A 23,095-nucleotide genomic window follows, 5' to 3' on the forward strand; every position below is an offset into this window, starting at 1 on the left:
AAACTCCAGCGGGTGCAGAATGCTGCAGCGAGACTCCTTACAGGGTCCTCGCTGCGAGATCACATTCACCCGGTGCTATACCAGCTGCACTGGCTCCCGGTGGAGTACAGGATCAGGTTTAAGGTGCTGGTTTTAACTGTTAAAGCCCTATACGACCTAGGACCCTCGTACCTACGGGACCGCTTCTCCTGGTATGTCCCACAGAGGAACTTACGGTCTTCAAACAAAAACATCTTGAAGGTCCCAGGCCACAGAGAGGTTAGGCTGGCCTCAACCAGAGCCAGGGCTTTTTCGGCTGTGGCTCCGATCTGGTGGAACGCTCTGCCACAAGAGACTAAGACCCTGCGGGACTTGACATCTTTCCGCAAGGCCTGCAAGACAGAGCTGTTTCACCAGGGCACAGCCTGACTCCCTCCTTTGGCAATCTTCACAGAACTCTAGCCCAATGGTTGCCATCAATTTGATTTGTAGTAATTTTTTAATGAAATGATTTTAGAATGTTGTATTATTTTATTGTTGTTAGCCGCCCTGAGCCCGGCTTTGGCTGGGGAGGGCGGGATAGAAATAAAAATTATTTATTATTATTATTATTATTATTATTATTATTATTATTATTATTATTTCTTGCATTTATTATTATTTTCTCCAAGAAATTCAAGGTGCCGTACACAGTTCTTCCCCCTCCTCATTTAACCCCCACAACAACCCTGTGAGGGAGGTTAGCACTGAGAGGTCACTCAGTGAGTTCCATGGCCAAGCGGGGGATTCGAACCCTAGTCTCATTTCTTCAGTATACAGAAATTGGTAAAAGATTCCACGATAATTGAATTCAATGGTTCGAATATTTTCAATTGTTTGTTAAATTATAGCGGAAGCAAAGTGAATAGACTACTAACTTGGTTTTAAAAAACAATTTCATAGTTACAGAGCACTAAAAGATAATTAACTAAATATATATCGGGGTTTAATGATAGAAATGGGGAGGTGGTGGTTAAAAATCCAAGGTTTGAAAGCGAATTGGAATTGTTATTGTATGATGGTGATTACTGCCAGTATAAGGGAAGCTATTTTTGCAAATGAGCTTAAACTTCTCCATCTCTACCCCTTTGAGGAAAAATTGTTCTGCAGGTTTACATAATTGGTATTTAACTCCTTTCAAATTAAGCCAAATGAATAGGTTAATGTCAGAGCTCTGCTGCATATGATTTTCATATATGGCTATATAAAAAGCCCAAAGTTATTGGAAGGGAATTGTTCAGATTCTTCAAAGGGCTGATAAGGACATGCTGCTGTCACCGCTGTTAAGGTCCACCCCACATCCCTCCCCACAATGCAATGCTAGTGCAAAATGCAAAATCCCTCGTACCTACGGGACCGCCTCTCCCGATATGCCCCACGGAGAGCCTCAAGGGCCATAAATAGCAACACCCTAGTGGTCCCGGGTCCTAAGGAAGTCAGATTAGCCTCAACCAGAGCCAGGGCCTTTTCAACACTGGCCCCAGCCTGGTGGAACACTCTGCCTCATGAGACCAGGGCCCTGCAGGATCTGATTTCTTTCTGCAGGGCCAGAAAGACAGAGTTGTTCCGCCTGGTCTTTGGCTTGGAGCCAATTTGATTCCCTCCCCCTCTTTCTTTTTCCTTTCTCTTCCTGTGATGAGGCTGCATTTTAATATTTTAATGTTTCAATATTTTAATGATGTATTTTAATCTTGTTTTTAAGTTGTATTCATTCAACTTGTTTTTTTATTATTGCTTGTTAGCCGCCCTGAGGCCGGCCTTGGCTGGGGAGGGCGGGGTATAAATAAAAAGTATTATTATTATTATTATTATTATTATTATTATTATTTGATGGATAACTTTGGAAGCAAGTCAATTCTTCCTGGGAGGGTGCCTGAGGGTCTCCATCTGATGAGGTGGTGGAAGGTTGCCACAACTTTTGCTCTGCCATCAGCTCTGAAGGTGGAAGGGCTAGAAGCCAGTGGGAGGTGGGTTTGCAGAAAGTCTCAGAGCACCTGGACCCCCAAACCACCCCCCTTGTACCCTGGACGCCTCCCTTGAAAGGGTGAAAAAGCACACCAGCCCTACAGCTGCACCCTTATTTGTGGCCATGATCCATAGGGGGGGACACCATTGGGGAGGGTCGGTGGCAGAAACAAGAAGAGCACTGGTAAGGCTGCTTTGAGCAGGGCTCAGCATCGGGACGCGGGTGGCGCTGTGGGTTAAACCACAGACCCTAGGGCTTGCCGATCAGAAGGTCAGCGGTTCGAATCCCCGCAATGACGGGGTGAGCTCCTGTTGCTCGGTCCCTGCTCCTGCCAACCTAGAAGTTCGAAAGCACGTCAAAGTGCAAGTAGATAAATAGGTACCGCTCCAGCGGGAAGGTAAACGGCATTTCTGTGTGTTGCTCTGGTTCGCCAGAAGCGGCTTAGTCCTGCTGGCCACATGACCCGGAAGCTGTACGCCGGCTCCCTCAAGATGAGTGCCGCAACCCTAGAGTCGTCCGCGAATGGACCTAATGGTCAGGGGTACCTTAACCTTTACCTATCTAAACTTTACATGTTGGCAACACACTTTTTGGACGTGTGATACAGACAAAATGATCCGTGGGGTCTCTACAATTATATGATTTTATGAAACCCCCCGTTCCTGTTTCTGTGGGCAGAGACTTTGGTAAAATCACCGAATCTTTAGAGCTGGGAGGGACCCGAGGGTAAACGGCGTTTCCGTGCGCTGCTCTGGTTCGCCAGAAGGGGCTTAGTCCTGCTGGCCACATGACCTGGAAGCTGTATGCCGGCTCCCTCGGCCAGTAAAGCGAGATGAGCGCCGCAACCCCAGAGTCGGCCACGACTGGACCTAACGGTCAGGGGCCCCTTTACCTCTAAGGCAAGCAGAAAAGGTTGGAGGGAGGTCAAGGTGGGAGTTCAGCACCACGGACAGCACTCCAGCAGCTGAGTCCAGGTTGCCTCAGCAAGGTCCTTGAGCAGCTGAGACTGCTTTATAGCAAAGTGATGTAGTCACTGATAGGATGCTCCATCTGTCTGAGTGCAACCTGCTGGATCGTTAAAGGGCTGAGGTATTCTGTTGCACCTGCCAACTCCTTCAGCATATTATTATTTATGTAAAAGAAGGGATTCTGGCAAGAGAAGTGATGCATCGCAAAACAAAATTCACTTAGACTTCTTTATTATGTGTCTCATGGAACTAGTGTGAGGGACACAAGTGGCGCTGCGGTCTAAACCGCTGAGCCCCTTGGGCTTGCCGATCAAAAGGTGGGCGGTTCGAATCCCCGCGATGGAGTGAGTGAGCTCTGTTCCAGCTCCTGTCAGCTTAGCAGTTCAAAAGCACACCAGCGCAAGTAGATAAACAGGTACCTCTGTGGTGGGAAGGTAAACGGCGTTTCCTTGTGCTCTGGTTTCCATCACAGTGTCCCGTTGCACCAGAAGCTGTTTAGTCCCACTGGCCACATGACCCGGAAAGCTGTCTGTGGACAAACACCAGCTCCCTCGGCCCGAAAGCTAGTTGAGCGCCGCAACCCCCTACTCGCCTTTGATTGGACTTAACCGTCCAGGGGTCCTTTACCTTTACCTGGGTGTGGTGTGTTAGTTAGAGTGCAAGATTACAACCTGGTACGGCAGGATTTGCACCTCCACTCAGCCACGTACATGTACTGGGTGATGTTTGGTGACCCTCATCTCAGGCTAAGACGACTTTGCAATGGGAAGGGAGAAAACCATGCATGCCTCATTGGGCTCTTTGCAGGGAATAAATATAACCATAAATGTAAATAAGTGCAGGAGCTAGTGGTTAAGAGCGGTAGATTCATAATCTGGGGAACCAGGTTTGCGTCCCCGCTCCTCCACATGCAGCTGCTGGGTGACCTTGGGCCAGTCACACTTCTCTGAAGTCTCTCAGCCCCACTCACCTCACAGAGTGTTTGTTGTGGGCGAGGAAGGGAAAGGAGAATGTTAGCCGCTTTGAGGCTCTTTTGGGTAGTGATAAAGCGGGATATCAAATCCAAACTCTTCTTTTTAGCTGGTGGTATGATGTACAACTTAACATTTTGCAGGTACAGTATCTCTCATCATCCATAGGGACACGGGTGGCGCTGTAGGTTAAACCACAGAGTCTAGGACTCTGCGACTGGGTGAGCTCCCGTTGCGACTGGGTGAGCTCCCGTTGCTCGGTCCCTGCTCCTGCCAACCTAGCAGTTCGAAAGCACGTCAAAGCGCAAGTAGATAAATAGGTACCACTCTGGCGGGAAGGTAAACGGCATTTCTGTGTGCTGCTCTGGTTCGCCAGAAGCGGCTTAGTCCTGCTGGCCACATGACCTGGAAGCTGTACGCCGGCTCCCTCGGCCAGTAAAGCGAGATGAGCGCCGCAACCCCAGAGTCGGCCACGACTGGACCTAATGGTCAGGGGTCCCTTTACCTTTACCTTACCCATCATCCATTGCTGCTTCAATCTTGTGGCCAAAGTCTACAGGATTGCATGTGCTTTTCATCCCCCGGGAACTTGCGCTCCATAATCATTGTAACCGCGCCAAACAAAGAGTTGTTGTTTGAATGTATTTATATCCTGCCTTTCTCCTAAACTGGGATTCAAGGCAGCTCCCAGCATTTACAAACACACAGAATAATGAAAACAAACTATTTGGAAGTAATTTGGATACAGCAGAACACATTTAAAACCGGGAATTAAAATTAAAAGCAACATCACCTTAGTTTCCAAAGGCCTGTCTGAATAAGGATGTCTTTGCTTACCAGTGAAAGTATAACAAGGAGGGAACCAATCTGGCCTCTTGGGAGAGGGATTCCGCCATAGGGGGCTGCCACAGAAAAGGTCCTGTCTCTCGTGCCACCACCAACCGTGCCTCTGATGTTGATGAGACCGAGAGGAGGTGCTCACCCGAGGACCTTAGCACTTGGGCTGGCGCATGTTGTGCTCAGATTTAAAACAGAAATCCTACATGAATTCAAAAATGTGTTTCTTCCTCCGCCTTTCTCCCTCTTCAGCTGTTGTTTCTGCTAATGAGAATCAGCAGGGTAGAAGAGCTGGAAATAACACAAATATATTTCACATCTGGCAACTGACGTATCCCTTTGGTTTCAGATAGTTTTTGTTGTTGTTTAGTCGTGTCTGCCTCTTGGTGACCCCCTGGACCAGAGCACGCCAGGCACTCCTGTCTTCCACTGCCTCCTGCAGTTTGGTCAGACTCATGCTGGTAGCTTCGAGAACACTGTCCAACCATCTCGTCCTCTGTTGTCCCCTTCTCCTTGTGCCCTCCATCTGTCCCAGCATCAGGGTCTTTTCCAGGGAGTCTTCTCTTCTCCTGATATGGCCAAAGTATTGGAGCCCCAGCTTCAGGATCTGTCCTTCCAGTGAGCGCTCAGGGCTGATTTCCTTCCGAATGGAGAGGATTGATCTTCTTGCAGTCCATGGGACTCTCAAGAGTCTCCTCCAGCACCAGAATTCAAAAGCATCCATTCTTTGGCGATCAGCCTTCTTTATGGTCCAGCTCTCACTTCCATACATCACTACTGGGAAAACAATAGCTTTAACTATACAGACCTTTGTCGTTCAGATAGTAGATGAGTCTCAAAAACCCGGGATATGCATCTTGCTCTCTAGGAGGGTTATTTTGGTCAGAATTGAGTATAAATTCCAGAGTTAACTTCCTGTAAATGAAAATTGGTGTCCTGGGCTTCTACCCATGTACTATCTGAAACCAAAGGGAGACTATGGCTGCCAGATGTGATTTTCTCCCCAGCTCTCCTACTCCACTCTATCTTTCACCCCTTAACTCTCTTTTCTTCATTGGGCTTTTGGACAGGACACAACTGACTACGTGGCTTATGTTGCAAAGGACCCCATCAATCAACGAGGTGAGAGAAACCCCGCAACGAGGGGCTTAAGGAAAGTTCTGGCAGCCCCCCCAGGTTGCTGTGAAAACTTGATCATGCAATACGAACGCCAAGTGTTACTTACAGCAATTTGCAAGGATCAAAATTTGTACCCTGTGTGGTCAACCTGTCTCTATCTCCTTCAGTCCCCCAACACAAGCAAGGATACATTTCCAAAAATCCCGAAGAGGATCCACTTACACAGGTGTCTAAGTGAGAAGAGAAAGTAGGCTTTGCTATTTAGCAGTTACAGTGGACGCTCGGGTTGCGAACGTGATCCGTGCGAGATGCACGTCTGCAACCCACAGCGTCCGCAACTCACAGCGGCGTGTCTGCGCACGTGCGGGTTGCGATTCGGCGCGTCTGAGCAAGCGCAAAGCACGATTTAGCGCTTCTGCGCATGTGTGACTGCCGAAACCCGGATGTAACCAGTTCCGGTACTTCCAGGTTTTGGCGGTCCGCAACCCCAAAAAACACAATAATAATAATACATGTTTATTTATACCCCGCCCTCCCCAGCCAAGACTGGGCTCAGAGCGGCTAACAACCAATAATAAAAACAAGTTGATTAAAATACAATTTAAAAGATTAAGATACAACATTAAAACAATTAGGGAGCAATCTCTTCATAGGAGGAGAAAGGAAAAAGAAAGAGGGTTGAGGGAATCAAACTGATTCTGAGCCAAAGGCCAGGTAGAACAACTCTGTCTTACAGGCCCTGCGGAAAGAAATCAGATCCTGCAGGGCCCTGGTCTCATGAGACAGAGCGATCCACCAGGCCGGGGCCAGTGCTGAAAAGACCCTGGCTCTGTTTGAGGCTAATCTAACTTCCTTAGGACCCGGGACCTCTAGGGTGTTGCTATATATGGACCTTAAGGTCCTCCGTGGGGCATACCAGGAGAATGAAGCGTCTGTAACCCAAGATATGGCTATATATCTAATTGTTTGGTTCCAGAGCTGTCTGTCGCCACAAGGGGATGGCAGCCCAAATGAGATGGTGGAAACAGACTCAAAGCTGCTCAAGCCAGCTTTGTGCTTGTGTGAGGTCAGCACCCTGGACAGAACTTGGGGTGATGGGCCAGGGTTGAAGAGCAATTGCTTCAGGACCATGGAGAGCAACCCCGCAGCTATTTGAGAAAGGGAAAATGTTGCTTCAGCACCAGCTTCCTGCAATTGCCAGAGCTTTATAGTTTGGGTGTGGAGGACCCAGACAGAAGCCCTGCCTCATGGCTGCTGAAGCCAACTAGTTTAAGGGCTGCTGTTCTTTGGAGCTAGGGCTGCCTCTTTCCAGGTAGTGGGGATGTGGACTCTCCGATTCCTTGGAGGAATCAAATTAGTAGCCCGTTCCTCAGAATTGCTAGGGGAGATCGGTGCAGAATCTGGTGCTGATGGCTCTCGCCAAAGGAGTGGGTCTCTGGCGACTGCCCAGAAAAACTCGGCACCAGGGCCTGAGTTCAAATCCTTCTCTTCCTCTGAGGTCTCAAGAGGTTCAGGGTTGGAATCTATATCTATATATCTATATCATCTATATCTATATCTATATCTATATCTATATCTATATCTATATCTATATCTATATCTATATCTATATCTATATCTATATCTCTATATCTCTATATCTCTATATCTCTATATCTATATCTATATCTATATCTATATATCTCTATCTATCTATCTATCTATTTATCTATCTATCTATCATCTATCTATCTATCTATCTATCTATCTATCATCTATCTATCTATCTATCTATCTATCTATCTATCTATCATCTATCTATCTAGCTATCATCTATCTATCTATCATCTATCTCTATCTCTATCTATCTATCTATCTATCTATCTATCTATCTATCTATCTACCATCTATCTATCTATCTATCTATCTATCTATCATCTATCTATCTATCTATCTATCTATCTATCTATCTATCTATCTATCATCTATCTATCTATCATCTATCTATCTATCTATCTATCTATCTAATCTATATCTATCTCTCTATCTATCTATCTATCTATCTATCTATCTATCATCTATCTATCTATCTATCTATCTATCTATCTATCTATCTATCTATCTAATCTATCTCTCTATCTAATCTATCTATCTATATCTATCTATCTATCATCTATCTATCTATCTATCTATCTATCTATCTATCTATCTATCTATCTATCTATCATCTATCTATCTATCTATATCTAATCTATCATCTATCTATCTATCATCTATCTATCTATCTATCATCTATCTATCTATCTATCTATCTATCTATCTATCTATCTATCTATCTATCTCTATCTATCTATCTATCTCTATCTATCTATCTATCTATCTATCTATCTATCTATCTATCTATCTATCTAATCTATCATCTATCTATCTATCATCTATCTATCATCTATCTATATATCTATATCTATCTATCTATCTATCTCTATCTATCTATCTATCTATCTATCTATCTATCTATCTATCTATATGAATTTATATAATCCAGAAACAATGGAACTGTTTAAATGATTATTTATGTAGACAAGGATTAAGTGTAAGGTATTGGGTGTGTTTAGATAGATTTATGAAAGATTTAGAAAACTTATTGATTAGAATATTCGTATGGGAAAAATACGGAATAACAGATACAAACAGATACAAATTTGCTTAAAATGCATATAGGAAGTGCAGTGTAAGCGGTGGAAGTCAAACAATGAAGTTTTATTGTTGAGATATTTGTGGAGTGAATTTGGAGGAAATTCTTCAATTTTTTCTTCTTTTTGCAATTTTTCTTCTTTTTCCTTTTCTTCCTTTTGTCTTTTTTGTTCTTTTTTTATATGTGTGTGCTTATCTGAAAAAAAAACCATGTAGGTATGCATTTGTATGTATTTTTCTTGTATTTTGTAATAATTATGTTAAATAAAATTTAATATTTATATTAACAAAAAAGCAGTTCAGGGTTGGGATAGCCCTGGCCAGAGTGGTTACCGTATTTTTTGCTCTGTAAGACTCCCTTTTTCCCTCCTAAAAAGTAAGGGGAAATGTGTGCGTGTCTTATGGAGCGAATGCAGGCTGCGCAGCTATCCCAGAAGCCAGAACAGCAAGAGGGATTGCTGCTTTCGCTGCGCAGCGATCCCTCTTCCTGTTCTGGTTTCTGAGATTCAGAATATATTTTTTCTTGTTTCCTCCTCCAAAAACGAGGTGCATCTTGTAGCCTGGTGCATCTTATAGAGCGAAAAATACGGTAGCTTGGAACCTTCTGCTTCTAATGCAGTCTAAGTTTTACATTCAACCTTTGAGCAGCTGTGTCATTCTACTGGCTCATGTTGAGCTTGTCATCAAACTGAGTGAGTGTTGAGTAACTCCTTCTCTCTCTCTCTCTCTCTCTCTCTCTCTCTCTCTCTCTCTCTCCCTGATTGGCAGCCTGCCACATCTTGGAGTGTTGTGACGGGCTGGCGCAGAGTGTCATCAATACCGTGGGGCAAGCTTTTGAGCTCCGGTTTAAGCAATATCTCCACAGCCCCCCCAAGGCTATGGGGCTGCAGGATAGGTGTGTATTTCAGAACCTGAACCTCTACGGGGCAATTCTCCAGCAACGATAAAAAGTGCATATTGACACCAGCTGCGCATGAAAAGGAATGTATGAATTAAAATAGCATGAAGGGGGTGGGGGGATGTGGGTGGCGCTCTGGGTTAAACCAGAGCCTAGGACTTGCCAATCAGAAGGTCGGCAGTTTGAATCCCCGCGATGGGGTGAGCTCCCGTTGCTCGGTCCCTGCTCCTGCCAACCCAGCAGTTCGAAAGCACACCAGTGCAAGTAGATAAAGAGGAACCGCTCCAGCGGGAAGGTAAACGGTGTTTCCGTGAGCTGCTCTGGTTCGCCAGAAGTGGCTTAGTCCTGCTGGTCACATCACCCAGAAGCTGTACCCCGGCTCCCTCAGCCAATAAAGCGAGATGAGCGCCGCAACCCCAGAGTCAGCCACGACTGGACCTAATGGTCAGGGGTCCCTTTACCTTTACCCTTATGGTCATCGTGTTGCCTAGATATTGCTTACTTAAACTAAAATGGGCAGGATCACCCTTCTGTACTTTGAGGGGAGTTCCACCGTTGCTGGAATGAGATAAATAAAAGATGCCCAGCTTTGTAGTTCAGGTGGAATCTCATTGGTCGCTTGTTGTGTCACATGACCTCCCCTCCCCTCCCAATTTATCTTCCTGGCCAGGGCAATGGGAACGGAAGACTCTGCATGGGGAGAGGATGAGGAAACCTCGGAGCACGACTATTACAACAGCATCCCAGGAAAGGAGCCTCCCATTGGTGGGCTGGTGGACTCCCGTCTTCAGCGTGGCCCCTCCCTCAGCCACGCCCATTCCCAGCTCTCCTGCACCGGTCCTTTCAGCCAGGTGACCACAAATACATACATTTAATACATTTTTTTGTTTATACTCCGCCCTTCCTGGTTTAAAAACCGGGCTCAGGGCGGCTAGCAGCAAATATAAAACATTGAATGAATGAATTTATTAATACGGTCACAGACCAGCGTCAACAACAAACAAACAAAAAAAAGAATCCCAAGACTACATTAAATGTAGCTAAATTCTGTGTGTCTGCAATCAATCGCAGGAAGCAAGTGGCATCCCATAATGACCAAACCCCTAAATGTTAATTACAGGGGGCACGCTAATAATTAATTTTAATTTTTTATATTTAAATCTTTGTTATATTCATATTGTCCCTTGTATTTCTGATATGTTTTTATGATCTATGATATTGTGTGTGTTGACGCTGGTCTGTGACCGTATTAATAAATTCATTCATTCAATAGGACAGGGGAAAAAAACATTGATTTAAATGCAACTTAAAAACAGCATACAATACAACATAAAATGCAGCATCAATATCAATAAAATTCAAAAATTCAGGGGTCACTTTTTTTGGGGGGGGAACCCCAGTCAGTAGACATCAAATGATCACCAGGGCTAACTGTCCACGTTGGTCCTACTAGGGCCAGCAAGGAGGTGTGTGAATAAGAATTTAAATGTGGGGTCCCAGAAAGGGTTTCTTCATAGAAGAGGAAAGGGAAAAGGGAACAGAGGATCGGGCTAATTCAAATTGAAGGCCAGGTGGAATAGCTCTGTCTTACAGGCCCTGTGGAAGGAGATCAAGTCCTGCAGGGCCCTGGTCTCCTGGGACAGAGCATTGCACCAGATCGGAGCCATCACTAAAAAGGCCATGGCCCGGGTGGAGGATAGTCTGACTTCCTTAGGGCCTGGGAGAGGCAGTCCCGTAAACATAGAAATGGCAAGGGCAAGAGTGAACATTATTATATACAGATTAAAAGGACACTATTGCAGATTTTTTAAATCATGAAATGAAAGGCTGTGGAAGCAAGTGCTAAGGGTATGGCTTTGTAACGCTGCAAGATGGACATGCCTATAAGAAGGGAGGACCAGGAATGGATTATTGCAGTGTTCCCCAACCTTGGGCCTCCAGCTGTTTTTGAACTACAATTCCCATCATCCCTGACCACTGGTCTTGCTAGCTAGGGATGATGGGAGTTGTAGTCCAAAAACAGCTGGAGGCCCAAGGTTGGGGAACACTGGATTATTGAACAGGCTAAAGACCCTCAAAATTCATGACGTGCTTCACCAAGAGCACCCAGCTTGCCCTTCACAAGTATGATTTGTAAAAATGCAATCGCCTCCTTCCGCAACAGGACTTCCTCGTTTCTCGGGACAGGTGTGCTATTGCCACCTTTAAGCAATGGCCCCACGAGATGAGGAGCTTTGTAATAATAATAATAATAATAATAATAATAATAATAATAATAATAATAATTTATTATTTATACCCCACCCATCTGGCTGGGCTTCCCCAGCCACTCTGGGTGGCTTCCAGAAAAAATATTAAAATACTGTAATACATCAAACATTAAAAGCTTCCCTCAACAGGGCTGCCTTCAGATGTCTTCTAAAAGTCTGGTAGTTGTTGTTCTCTTTGACATCTGGTGGGAGGGCGTTCCACAGGGCGGGCGCCACCACCGATAAGACCCTCTGCCTGGTTCCCTGTAACTTGGCTTCTCACAGGGAGGGAACCGCCAGAAAGCCCTCAGAGCTGGACCTCAGTGTCCGGGTAGAACGATGGGGGTGGAGACGCTCCTTCAGATATACTGGACCGATTGCCTAAGGAACCCACCTTTTTGGCCTCCCAGCTGAGCGTGACATCTGTCGTCTCCCCAATCTTCTGTTCTGTAGGTTGCGTCTCCGGCCAGGAGAGACCACAGCACTCACTCCAACTTGAACTGGGACTCCAATGCTCACGGTAACTCATGACCAATTATTCCTCTTTCTGATTCAGTTCTCCAAGTGCTGCTCAGAGCTGGACCTCAGTGTCTGGGCTGAATGATGGGGGTGGAGATGCTCCTTCAGGTATACTGGGCCTTTGAGGCCGTTTAGGGCTTTCAAGGTCAGCACCAACACTTTGAATTGTGCTTGGAAACGTCCTGGGAGCCAATGTTGGTCTTTCAGGACCAGTGTTATGTGGTCTCGGTGGCCACCCCCAGTCCCCAGTCTAGCTGCCACATTCTGGATTAATTGCAGTTTCCGGGTCACCTTCAAAGGCAGCCCCACGTAGAGCGCATTGCAGTACAGTGGTACCTCAGGTTACAGATGCTTCAGGTTACATACGCTTCAGGTTACAGACTCTGCTAATCCAGAAATAGTACCTCGGGTTAAGAACTTTGCTTCAGGATGAGAACAGAAATCGCGTGGCGGCTGCGCAGCGGCAGCGGGAGGCCCCATTAGCTAAAGTGGTGCTTCAGGTTAAGAACAGTTTCAGGTTAAGAACGAACCTCCGGAATGAATTAAGTACTTAACCCGAGGTACCGCTGTAGTCCAAGCGGGAGATAACCAGAGCATGCACCACTCTGGCGAGACACTCTGCGGGCAGGGAGGGTCTCATCCTGTGTACCAGATGAAACTGCCCTGGACACAGAATTGACCTGTGCCTCCATGGACAGCGGTGAGTCCAAAATGGCTCCCAGGCTGCGCACCTGGTCCTTCGGGGGCACAGTTACCCCATTCAGGACCGGGGAGTCTTTATGGTGAGCTGCGAAAGCTAGACAACACGGTGTGATTGTGTCTTCCAGGCCAGAGCTGCGATGGGTATGTCCAGGCAGATGGAAAACCTCTGGGCTCCCAAGACTATGAAGAGCACATGTATGTGAACACCCAGAGCCTGGACAACTGGGAGGCGGATGGTGGCTTGCACCGAGTGGCTGACGAAAGCCCCACAAAGGACCTCTTTGATATGAGTAAGAAAGTGATATGAGTAAGAAAAGTTTCCTCGGCAGGACAGAACCTGACAGAAGTGCGTTACTCCCACCTGGCAGAACTGAACAATAATTTTTATTAATATCTCCTTCCCACACTGAATGGTGCTCGGGGCTAGTTGCGTAAGGAGGGCGAGAGAAAATAAACACAACAGAAAGTGAGTCGTGAGAGGGGGGAAGGAGTTTAGTTTGTGGCAAGGAAAGGTTCTGGCCAGCATGGTGTAGTGGTTAAGAGGGGTGGACTCGTAATCTGGGGAACCGGGTTCGCTTCCCCGCTCCTCTACATGCAGCTGCTGGGTGACCTTGGGCCAGTCACACTTCTCTGAAGTCTCTCAGCCCCACTCATCTCAGAGAGTGGGGAGGAAGGGAAAGGAGAATGTTAGCCGCTTTGAGACTCCTTTGGGTAGTGATAAAGCGGGATATCAGATCCAAACTCCTCCTCCTCCTCCTCCTCCTCCTCCTCCTCCTCCTCCTCTTCTTCTTCTTCTTCTTCTTCTTCTTCTTCTTCTTCTTCTTCTTCTTCTTCTTCCTGCCTCCCGCCCCCTTCATTTTCTTGTTCTCCTCTTCCTCCTCTCTCTTGTCTTTTCAATTCTATTTGTTCTAGATATTATTCTATTGTACAATCGTACCTTAGATCCCAAACGCCTTGCGAGTCAAACGTTTTGGCTCCCGAACGCCGCAAACCTCCCGGAAGTGCGTGTTCGGGTTTGCGAACGTTCTTTGGAAGCTGAACATCCGATGTGACTTCCGCAGCTTCTGATTGGCCGCAGGAGCTTCCTGCAGCCAAGCGGAAGCCGTGCCTTGGTTTTTGAACACTTTGGAAGTCGAATGGATTCCCTTCGACTTCTGAGGTACTACTGTATTGTGAAAAATTTGAAGGGCTCCTGGGACCATTCCCTCCCTGACTTTCTGCGCTCAACATAGACAGGGAAGTTGTCGAATTCTGCACCGAGAAAAGCTTCATCAAAGCCAGTGGTTCTCAACCTGTGGGTCCCCAGATGTTGTTGGACTACAACTCCTATCATCCCTGAGCTCTGGCCTTGCTAGCTAGGAGTGATGGGAGTTGTAGTCCAACAACATCTGGGGATCCACAGGTTGAGAACTGCTGATCTAAGCAAATAATAATGTAGTGGGTTAGCAGTGGGTCAGGCATGTTGACCATCCCTTGCACACCATCCATTAGCCATTTCGGAAAATAGACCATGACTCAGTGCTAAAGCATCTGCGTTTCATGCAGACTCAAACATGAACGGCATCTTCTTCTTTGGCAATCCCTCATTGCCGAGTAAGATTGTCTTCCACAAACACGGTTTTAACAGTGAGTCCGTAAGTGACTGTGGAGGCCGATTCTGGATCCACACGTCCTTCCACAGTCGGTTTCTGGGCAGGAGTTGATCACTGTGTGGATTTGCCAAGCGTGCCTTCCTCGTAGCACGTTTCTCCCTTGCGTCCTGAGTTCGAGTGTCTTCAAAGCCCACAACACCTTTGGTCAAAGCTGTTCTCCAACTGGAGCGCTCGCAGGCCAGTGTTTCCCAATTGTTGGTGTTTATATTATATTTTTAAAGATTTCCCTTGAGAAAGTCTTTAAAGCTCTTTTGTTGACCACCAGCATTACGCTTTCCATTTTTAAGTCCAGAATAGAGTAGTCGCTTTGGAAGACGATCATCAGGCATCCACACAACATGGCCAGTCCAACGAAGATGATGTTGAAGAATCATCGCTTCGACACTTGGGATCTTTGCTTCTCCCAGTACACTGGCATCAGTTCGCCTGTCTTCCCAAGTGATGTGTCAAATACTTCGGAGACACCATTGATGGAATCAGTACTCAAGCAGTAGCCAGCTCAATGTGCCAATGGTCTGACTCAATGTTAGGTGACTTTCTATGCTCCTAAGGACAATGACCATAAGCTCACTCCAGATTTGACAGCAACAGCAAAGAGTCTGAGATGTCAGGCTTCAGCACCACGGACAGCACTAAGGCAGAGATGTGGGCAGTCTAGGACCAGGATGGGGTATGGAAACTAGTCTGCTAGTTCATTGCTCTATCCACTTTCGCCTCTGCTCCCACCCACCGCTGACAAGCGACCCCCTGGAAGGGAACGTGGCCCTTGACTCCCTGTCCTTGATTGAGTTCTTTTGGTGTCCCCCAGGGCCGTTTGAGGATGCTCTGAAGCTTCACGAATCCATGTCAGCTTGCGGCGGGGGTGGCAGCGGCGGCAGCCCGCCGATTGAGGACCAGTGGCCCAGCCCGCCCACCCGGAAGGCCCCCATCGCCCCCACGGAGGAGCAACTGAAGCAGGAGCCCTGGTACCGCGGGAAACTGAGCCGGAGGGACGCGGAGAAGCTGCTGCAGGTGGATGGGGATTTCCTGGTCAGGGACAGCGTCACCAACCCGGGACAATACGTCCTGACCGGGATGCAAAGCGGGCAGCCCAAGCACTTGCTCCTGGTGGACCCGGAAGGCGTGGTAAGCAGCTGGACCTCAATGAGGCTGGGTTTGCGGTGATGGGTGGCTGGACACTGAGGCACCCATTGGTCTCAGTGGGTCTACTCTGAGTCTGACGTGCCCCTGAGTATAGGTAGTTGCTCTGCAGGCGGGAGGAAAAAGGCACTTAGCACGCGCCTAGCGATACTTTTAAAAAATGTATTTTATTTAAATTATTTGTATACCGCCCTTCATATAAATATATCCCAAGGCAGTTCACAATAATAATAATAATAATTTTTATTTATACTCCACCCTCCCCAGCCAAGGCTGGGCTCAGAGTGGCTTACAAGCAATAATAAAAACAAGTTGAATGATTACAACTTAAAAACAAAATTAAAATACAACAGTAAAATATTAAAATGTAGCCTCATCACAGGAGGAGAAGGAAAAGAAAAAAGAATGAGAGGGCGGGAGGGAATCAAATGGGCTCCAAGCCAAAGGCCAGGCCGAACAACTCTGTCTTACAGGCCCTGTGGAAAGAGATCAGATCCTGCAGGGCCCTGGTCTCATGCGGCAGAGCGTTCCACCAGCCGGGGCCAGTGTTGAAAAGGCCCTGGCTCTGGTTGAAGCTAGTCTAACTTCCTTAGGGCCCGGGACCTCTAGGGTGTTACTATTTATGGGCCTTGAGGCTCTCTGTGGGGCATACCAATAAGAACACAACCATGCTGTTTAGATAATACTGAACATATACACAACCCAAAAGCGTTTTTCAAATTCGCCATGACACCAGTATCCATCCAGAAAGCAGAAATTTGTAACGTGATCAAATTTCGGTGCTTAGAATAGAGCTTCCTTTGCTCTCAGATTAAAGAAAAAGAAGTACATTTTATTCAAAATACCTAATGGCCTGAAAAAGGAGCCCCAAAGACAACTTACATTCTGCATAGAAATTTTCTGCATTTTTAGGCAACTTTTATTTGGATGAAGACTTTTAGTTTTTCATATCTGTATTGAATTTCCTAAGCATTCTGTATTTTATTGTCATAAATTGCTGCTTCTGCCTGGCAGAAGCGATCTATAAATATAGGGGTGCATGCAGCATTGCTCTTACACAAAGTAGACCCATTGAAGCGCATGAACACAGCGAACTTAGATTCATTAATTTCCATGGTCTGCTCCGAGTAGGACTTACCTTATTTCTTTCTTAAAATCTATACACAAAGCTGGTTTACCAAAAAAGATAATTAACCTTTCAAACTTTAAAAACATCTGCAAGGGGGGTGGGCAGAGAGGATAAAACAATAAGATTACCAGTAAGAAAAATTAACAACTGGAATTTAAAACTTATTTTAAAAGTCAAAATAGCAACAGGCTAAAAACAGATTCAAGCTCACGTAAACTTTCGAAACGTTTGGATGCATAAGGGACTGGACGAAACTGGTGACCTGTTCCTTTAAGGAAGGGCGTGGCCAGAGGTGGGAGGGGACTGTGTCGGATGTTGGGTGTGGCTAAAGGAGCAGGGGGCGGAGCCTCAGGCCTGATTCTACCAATGCTTGCAAGATCTATGTGCTTGCACTGTTTCTCCCATGGGCAAAGATTAAACCTCTTGCGCTCCTCACCTGTTTGCTTCAGGTGAGGACAAAGGACGCCTTGTTTGAGAACATCAGCCACCTGATAAACTACCACCTGCAGAACGAACAGCCCATTGTGGCCGCCGAAAGCGAGCTCCACCTGCGGCAGGCGGTAAGGTGGAAACAGTGACGGGTAAGTACACTGCTTCTGCTCTGGTGGCATGATTTTGGTGCATCGTTGCATCGGTGGCATGTGGAACTGACTGCCACAAGATGGAGAGGATGCACCATGAGCAGCGATAACTTCAAATAACGCTAAAATTAAACAAGGTTGCACAACTCTATATAGAAGAGGCTTAGGTAAAGGTAAAGGGACTCCTGACCATTAGGTCCAGTCGTGGCCGACTCTGGGGTTGCGGTGCTCATCTCGCTTTACTGGCTGAGGGAGCCGGCGTACAGCTTCCGGGTCATGTGGCCAGCAGGACTAAGCCACTTCTGGCGAACCAGAGCAGCGCACGGAAACGCAGTTTACCTTCCTGCTGGAGTGGTACCTATTCATCTACTTGCACTTTGACATGCTTTCAAACTGCTAGGTTGGCAGGAGCAGGGACCGAGCAATGGGAGCTCACCCCGTCACGGCGATTCGAACCGCCAACCTTCTGATCGGCAAGTCCTAGGCTCTGTGATTTAACCCACAGTGCCACCCGCGTCCCAGAAGAGGCTTACGTATATTGAAATTGAAATATTGAAATACTTTATTGTCACTTGTACAACTTGTATACAGTGAGATTACACGAGCACCCCCCCCACTCAGCTCTCTTTGTCTTAATTCCCCTCATTTACTGATGCACACCCACCAAACCCGAAAGTCAGTAGCCCTGTTGTTATCTTTTCATTCAGCAGCCTAACAGCCCACGAATAGAAGCTGTTCTTTACCCTGTTGGTGCGACTAATCCTGCTTCTATATCTTCTGCCCGAGGGCAGGAGATCAAGAAAGCGCCGGCCAGGGTGTGAATCATCCCTGAGGATTTTCCTCACTCTCCTGAGGCAACGTTCTTCTGCTCTTTCATCCAGCGGATTCACGGGACAGCCCATAATATCTTGTGCTGTATTCACCACCCTCTGTAGGCACTTCCTATCAGTTGATGTCAAACCAGCGTACCACACCGTGTTGCAGTATAACCCTAAGACAGGGCGATATGGGGAACCTCAGGCCCTCCGCACCTTTATATCTGGCCCTCAGAACTCTCCTCAGCCCACACCTCTCACTGGCCTTGCTTCACACCCTCTTTGGAATTCTCACACCGCCTCAAATTTATTTGTTAAGTACCGTATTTTTTGCTCTATAGGATGCACTTTTCCCCCTCCAAAAATTAAGGGGAAATGTGTGTCCGTCCTGTGGAGTGAATTCAGGCTCCTTGGCTTCAGCGATAGCAACACGAAGCCTCCAAAGCGCAGAGGGAGCGCGCCCTCCGCGCTCCGGAGGCTACGCGTTGCTTTTGCTGAAGCCTGGAGAGCGAGAGGGGTCAGTGCGCACCGACCCTTCTCACTCTCCAGGCTTCAGGGATAGCCGCCTGAAGCCTCCGGAGCACAGCGGGAGAGCAAGACTCTCCTGGCTTCAGCAGAGAGGGACAGCTGCGCAGCGCCCCTTCAGCCAAGCGGGAGGAGAAATGGAAGGGGCTCCGTATCTCCTGCCGCTTCGCTGAAGGGGCGCTGAGCAGAGAGGGGGAGAATTTCCCCCCCTTGTTCTCCCCCTCTAAAACAAGGTGCATCCTATGGTCAGGTGTGTCCTATAGAGCGAAAAATACAGTATTTTTTGTTTTCCTCCAAGGAGCCCAGAGTTGCTGTCTCCAAACACCCCACAAACCGGTTCATCTGGGGTTTTTTTATGTCGCTGATGAATCTTTTAGAAGAAGAAGAAGAGTTTGGATTTGATATCCCGCCTTTCACTCCCTTTAAGGAGTCTCAAAGCGGCTAACCATCTCCTTTCCCTTCCTCCCACACAACAATCACTTTGTGAGGTGAGTGGGGCTGAGAGACTTCAGAGAAGTGTGACTGGCCCAAGGTCACCCAGCAGCTGCATGTGGAGGAGCGGAGACTCGAACCCGGTTCCCCAAAGTTTAGAAAAACAAATGAGAAACACCACAAACTGATGCGGGAATGTGGAGGATCAAAGATGAAGACTGTAAAGACGAGGCAGTAAAAATAAAAGGAAATAGGAACCGAGACCCCAAAGGTATATTTGGGGGATGGAGACAATTCACCCAAGGCAGATCTGAAAGGATCAGGATTGAGACTGCTGCTGTGACCACCCTGAACATCATACATAATGCTCTCCATCTTTTGAGGATTCAGTTAAACTGTGGTCTTGCCCTCGAGTTCTGCCCACTTGATGATATCTTTTTTATTTTCGCTTTTAATTTTGGGCCACTGCTTGTTCTTTCCCAAGGATTTCGTGCCACGGCCCGAAAACCGCCCCCGTTCCCATTTCCCACTCCTCCATCTTCTTGGCAACGTCTCCCTCTGAAGGATGCCTTGTCAGGTTACCTGTCAGCGCTGATGGAGCATTGCTAGGTGGGAGTGGAGAAAACACAACCTCCCCTCCCTAAATTCACCCCACCCCTCAGTAAATTTGAAACGAGACTCCGTCTGCAAAGGAGGCCACAACAGGTCCTGCAGGTTTTCTTGAGGTGCTCCAGAACTTGTGTGACCTGTTTGAGAAGAAACCTTTTAAAAGGAACAGGTAAAAAGGTAAAGGGACCCCTGACCATTAGGTCCAGTCTTGGCCGACTCTGGGGTTGCACGCTCATCTCGCTCTATAGGCCAAGGGAGCCGGCGTACAGCTTCCGGGTCATGTGGCCAGCAGGACTAAGCCGCTTCTGGCGAACCAGAGCAGTGCACGGAAACACCGTTTACCTTCCCGCTGGAGCGGTACCTATTTATCTACTTGCACTTTGACGTGCTTTCGAACTGCTAGGTTGGCAGGAGCAGGGACTGAGCAACGGGAGCTCACCGTGTTGTGGGGATTCAAACCGCCGACCTTCTGATCAGCAAGTCCTAGGCTCTGTGGTTTAACCCACAGCACCACCCGCATCCCAAAAGGAACAGCATGAAGGGGCAGATCAGCTGTGGATGGTAACAGGTTTGATTCCTGACTTCTCTGGGTACAGCTGGAGGCTCTGAAAGCCTGTTGCCAGCCAGTGTAGACAAAACCGAGTTTAGATGGACCCGAGGGTCTGACTCAGTCAGACTCAGCTTCCTATATTTCTAAACCTGCCCCTATTGGTCTGAAAACCAGCTCTCCAAAGAGAGCATCCGTGCCTACAAATTTCATCCACTTCTGCCAAAAGGTTACAGATACACAGGGACACGGGTGGTGTAAGGGACACGGGTGGCGCTGTGGGTTAAACCACAGAGCCTAGGACTTGCTGATCAGAAAGTAGTTCGAAAGCACCACAAAGTGCAAGTAGATCAATAGGTACTGCTCCGGCGGGAAGGTAAACGGCGTTTCCGTTCGCTGCTCTGGTTCGCCAGAAGCGGCTTAGTCCTGCTGGCCACATGACCCGGAAGCTGTACGCCGGCTCCCTCGGCCAACAAAGCAAGATGAGCACCACAACCCCAGAGTTGGCCACGACTGGACCTAATGGTCAGGGGTCCCTTTACCTTTACCTTACACAGCCCACAGTGAGACTGACGCCTGAATCTTCGAAAAGCAAGCCACAGTGAGCTTCATCTTGACTGGATGGATTTATGGCTTGACTCTGTATATGACAGCTTCCTTGTTTTCCTAAAATCCGTGCAGCAGGAATATTGCAGGGGCCAGAGAGTTTAGAGGGCTAGATTTGCTTCTCCATGCCTGAGGTTTCCCACTCCTGGTATAGGGTCTCTAATACATGGATGATACTAAAGGGGGAAAGACGACTGGTTGCAGCCGTGAGTAGTAGATTGCCAGTGGCGATTTGGTGGGTGATTGGTGGCTGCAGCACAGGCTTCTGTTGATTGGCGGCTGCAATTTGATGGCTGCTGTCAGTGAACGGGCAGATGATTGGTGGCTTGGGTGAGCGATTTTCGGCAACCACCCCCCAAAAAAGCTCAACACCTATGGACAATCTCTCCCCCCCCCCCCATTTTCTTAATTTGGATCCCCCAAAATACGGGTTGTCTTATACACGGGGGCGTGTTATACACAGGAAAATATGGTTGTTGCCATGCGTTTTCATACCTAATTCATTCTGGGGCAATCAGAATAAGATCCACGATTTGATTCTTGATTCAAAACCCTAAAATGTATTTTATATAATTGACTTTTTATTTCTATCCTTTGTATGTCGTATTGTTGTTTTATTGTGATGGCCGATGGCTGATGCAAATAAAGATTCATTCATACTTAATGACCTTGTAAGGAAAATGTAGGGGCGCGGGTGGCGCTGTGGGTTAAACCACAGAGCCTAGGACTTGCCGATCAGAAGGTCGGCGGTTCGAATGCCCGCAACGGGGTGAGCGCCCGTTGCTCGGTCCCTGCTCCTGCCAACCTAGCAGTTCGAAAGCACGTCAAAGTGCAAGTAGATAAATAGGTACCGCTCCGGCGGGAAGGTAAACAGCGTTTGTGTGCTGCTCTGGTTCGCCAGAAGTGGCTTAGTCCTGCTGGCCACATGACCTGGAAGCTGTACGCCGGCTCCCTTGGCCAGTAAAGCGAGATGAGCCCCGCAACCCCAGAGTCGGCCACGACTGGACCTAATAATCAGGGGTCCCTTTACCTTTACCTTATGACTGTACTAGGGGACGCGGGTGGCACTGTGGGCTAAACCACAGAGCCTAGGACTTGCCGATCAGAAGGTTGGCGGTTCGATTCCCCATGACGGGGTGAGCTCCCATTGCTCAGTCCCAGCTCCTGCCAACCTAGCAGTTCGAAAGTACGTCAAAGTGCAAGTAGATAAATAGGTACCGCTCTGGCGGGAAGGTAAACGGTGTTTCCGTGTGCTGCTCTGGTTCGCCAGAAGCGGCTTAGTCCTGCTGGCCACATGACCCGGAAGCTCCCTCGCCAGTAAAGCGAGATGAGCGCCGCAACCCCAGAGTCGGCCGCGACTGGACCTAATGGTCAGGGGTCCCTTTACCTTTAAAATCTTATTTTAAAAGGGGAAGGAAGGAAGAAGCCAGAGATATTTGGAACAGTGCAGAAATCCCCGTTGCTCCCCTTACTGAAATGTCTTTTCCATTAGGAATCTGGCCCTCTGTGCAGAAGCTGTCCCAGCCATCCCACCAGCGAAATCTGAGTCTGAAATCCTTGCTTTGCAGAAGCAGCAATCTATTGGTGGAGGAGAGACATCGAGAGATCTGGAGTCAGAAATCCTGGATTCTACCTGAATCGCCCCCTTCCCGACTCACTCTGCCCCATCACCAGTCGCTCCCACTTTTAAAAATTCTTTTTAAAGTTCAGCCGTCTCCTTCTCCCACTCGAGATGTGGGGTGGAATGCTTTAAATCGGTCCAGATGGCATACACTGCAAGGAGGCTTGGGCCCAGCTTTCTAGCAAATCAGCTCAGAGTTGGAAGCTTTCTCAGTTTTTGTAAATATGGGTTGGGGCAGGGAGGCAGGAGAGAAACTAGGCTAGGCCTCACTTTCTAAATGAAAATGGAGATTCTCGATTGGAATGAGAGGGAGCCAAGATGTTCTGGGGGCTGTCTGCCTCCGCATATATATGGCAGTCCAGTTTCAAATCCATTGAAGGGATCTTCTTCCCAAGCAGCCCTGGACGGAGGCAGCTGAGGAACAACTGTGTGGTTCTCTAACCTCCTTTTCCGCAAAGTGTCTTCCTTTCTCCGAATTCTGGGGGTTTTTGGAGTCGCTGGAAGGGAAGAGAGAAGGG

At 47.6% G+C, this 23,095-nt stretch overlaps 1 protein-coding gene across 2 annotated transcripts in view; it reads left to right on the plus strand.

Annotated features, from left to right (window-relative positions):
* Positions 1-22,771, plus strand: part of SHC2 (SHC adaptor protein 2) — a 43,457-nt gene extending 20,686 nt beyond the window's left edge. The window contains exons 6-13 of one of the 2 annotated variants that reach the window (XM_083720416.1): positions 5,831-5,882; positions 9,321-9,447; positions 10,121-10,301; positions 12,153-12,219; positions 13,046-13,210; positions 15,381-15,697; positions 17,291-17,422; positions 22,449-22,771. In XM_083720416.1, the coding sequence (XP_083576542.1) occupies positions 5,831-5,882; positions 9,321-9,447; positions 10,121-10,301; positions 12,153-12,219; positions 13,046-13,210; positions 15,381-15,697; positions 17,291-17,419 (1,038 nt within the window). In that variant the 3' untranslated portion in view covers positions 17,420-17,422; positions 22,449-22,771. The remainder of the gene's footprint in view (positions 1-5,830; positions 5,883-9,320; positions 9,448-10,120; positions 10,302-12,152; positions 12,220-13,045; positions 13,211-15,380; positions 15,698-17,290; positions 17,423-22,448) is intronic. The other variant, XM_083720415.1, reaches the window with a different exon arrangement.
* Positions 22,772-23,095: the final 324 nt, after the last annotated feature.

This window comes from Podarcis gaigeae, assembly GCF_964106915.1.
Source record: "Podarcis gaigeae genome assembly, chromosome: 18".
Taxonomy (NCBI): Eukaryota; Metazoa; Chordata; class Lepidosauria; order Squamata; family Lacertidae; genus Podarcis; species Podarcis gaigeae.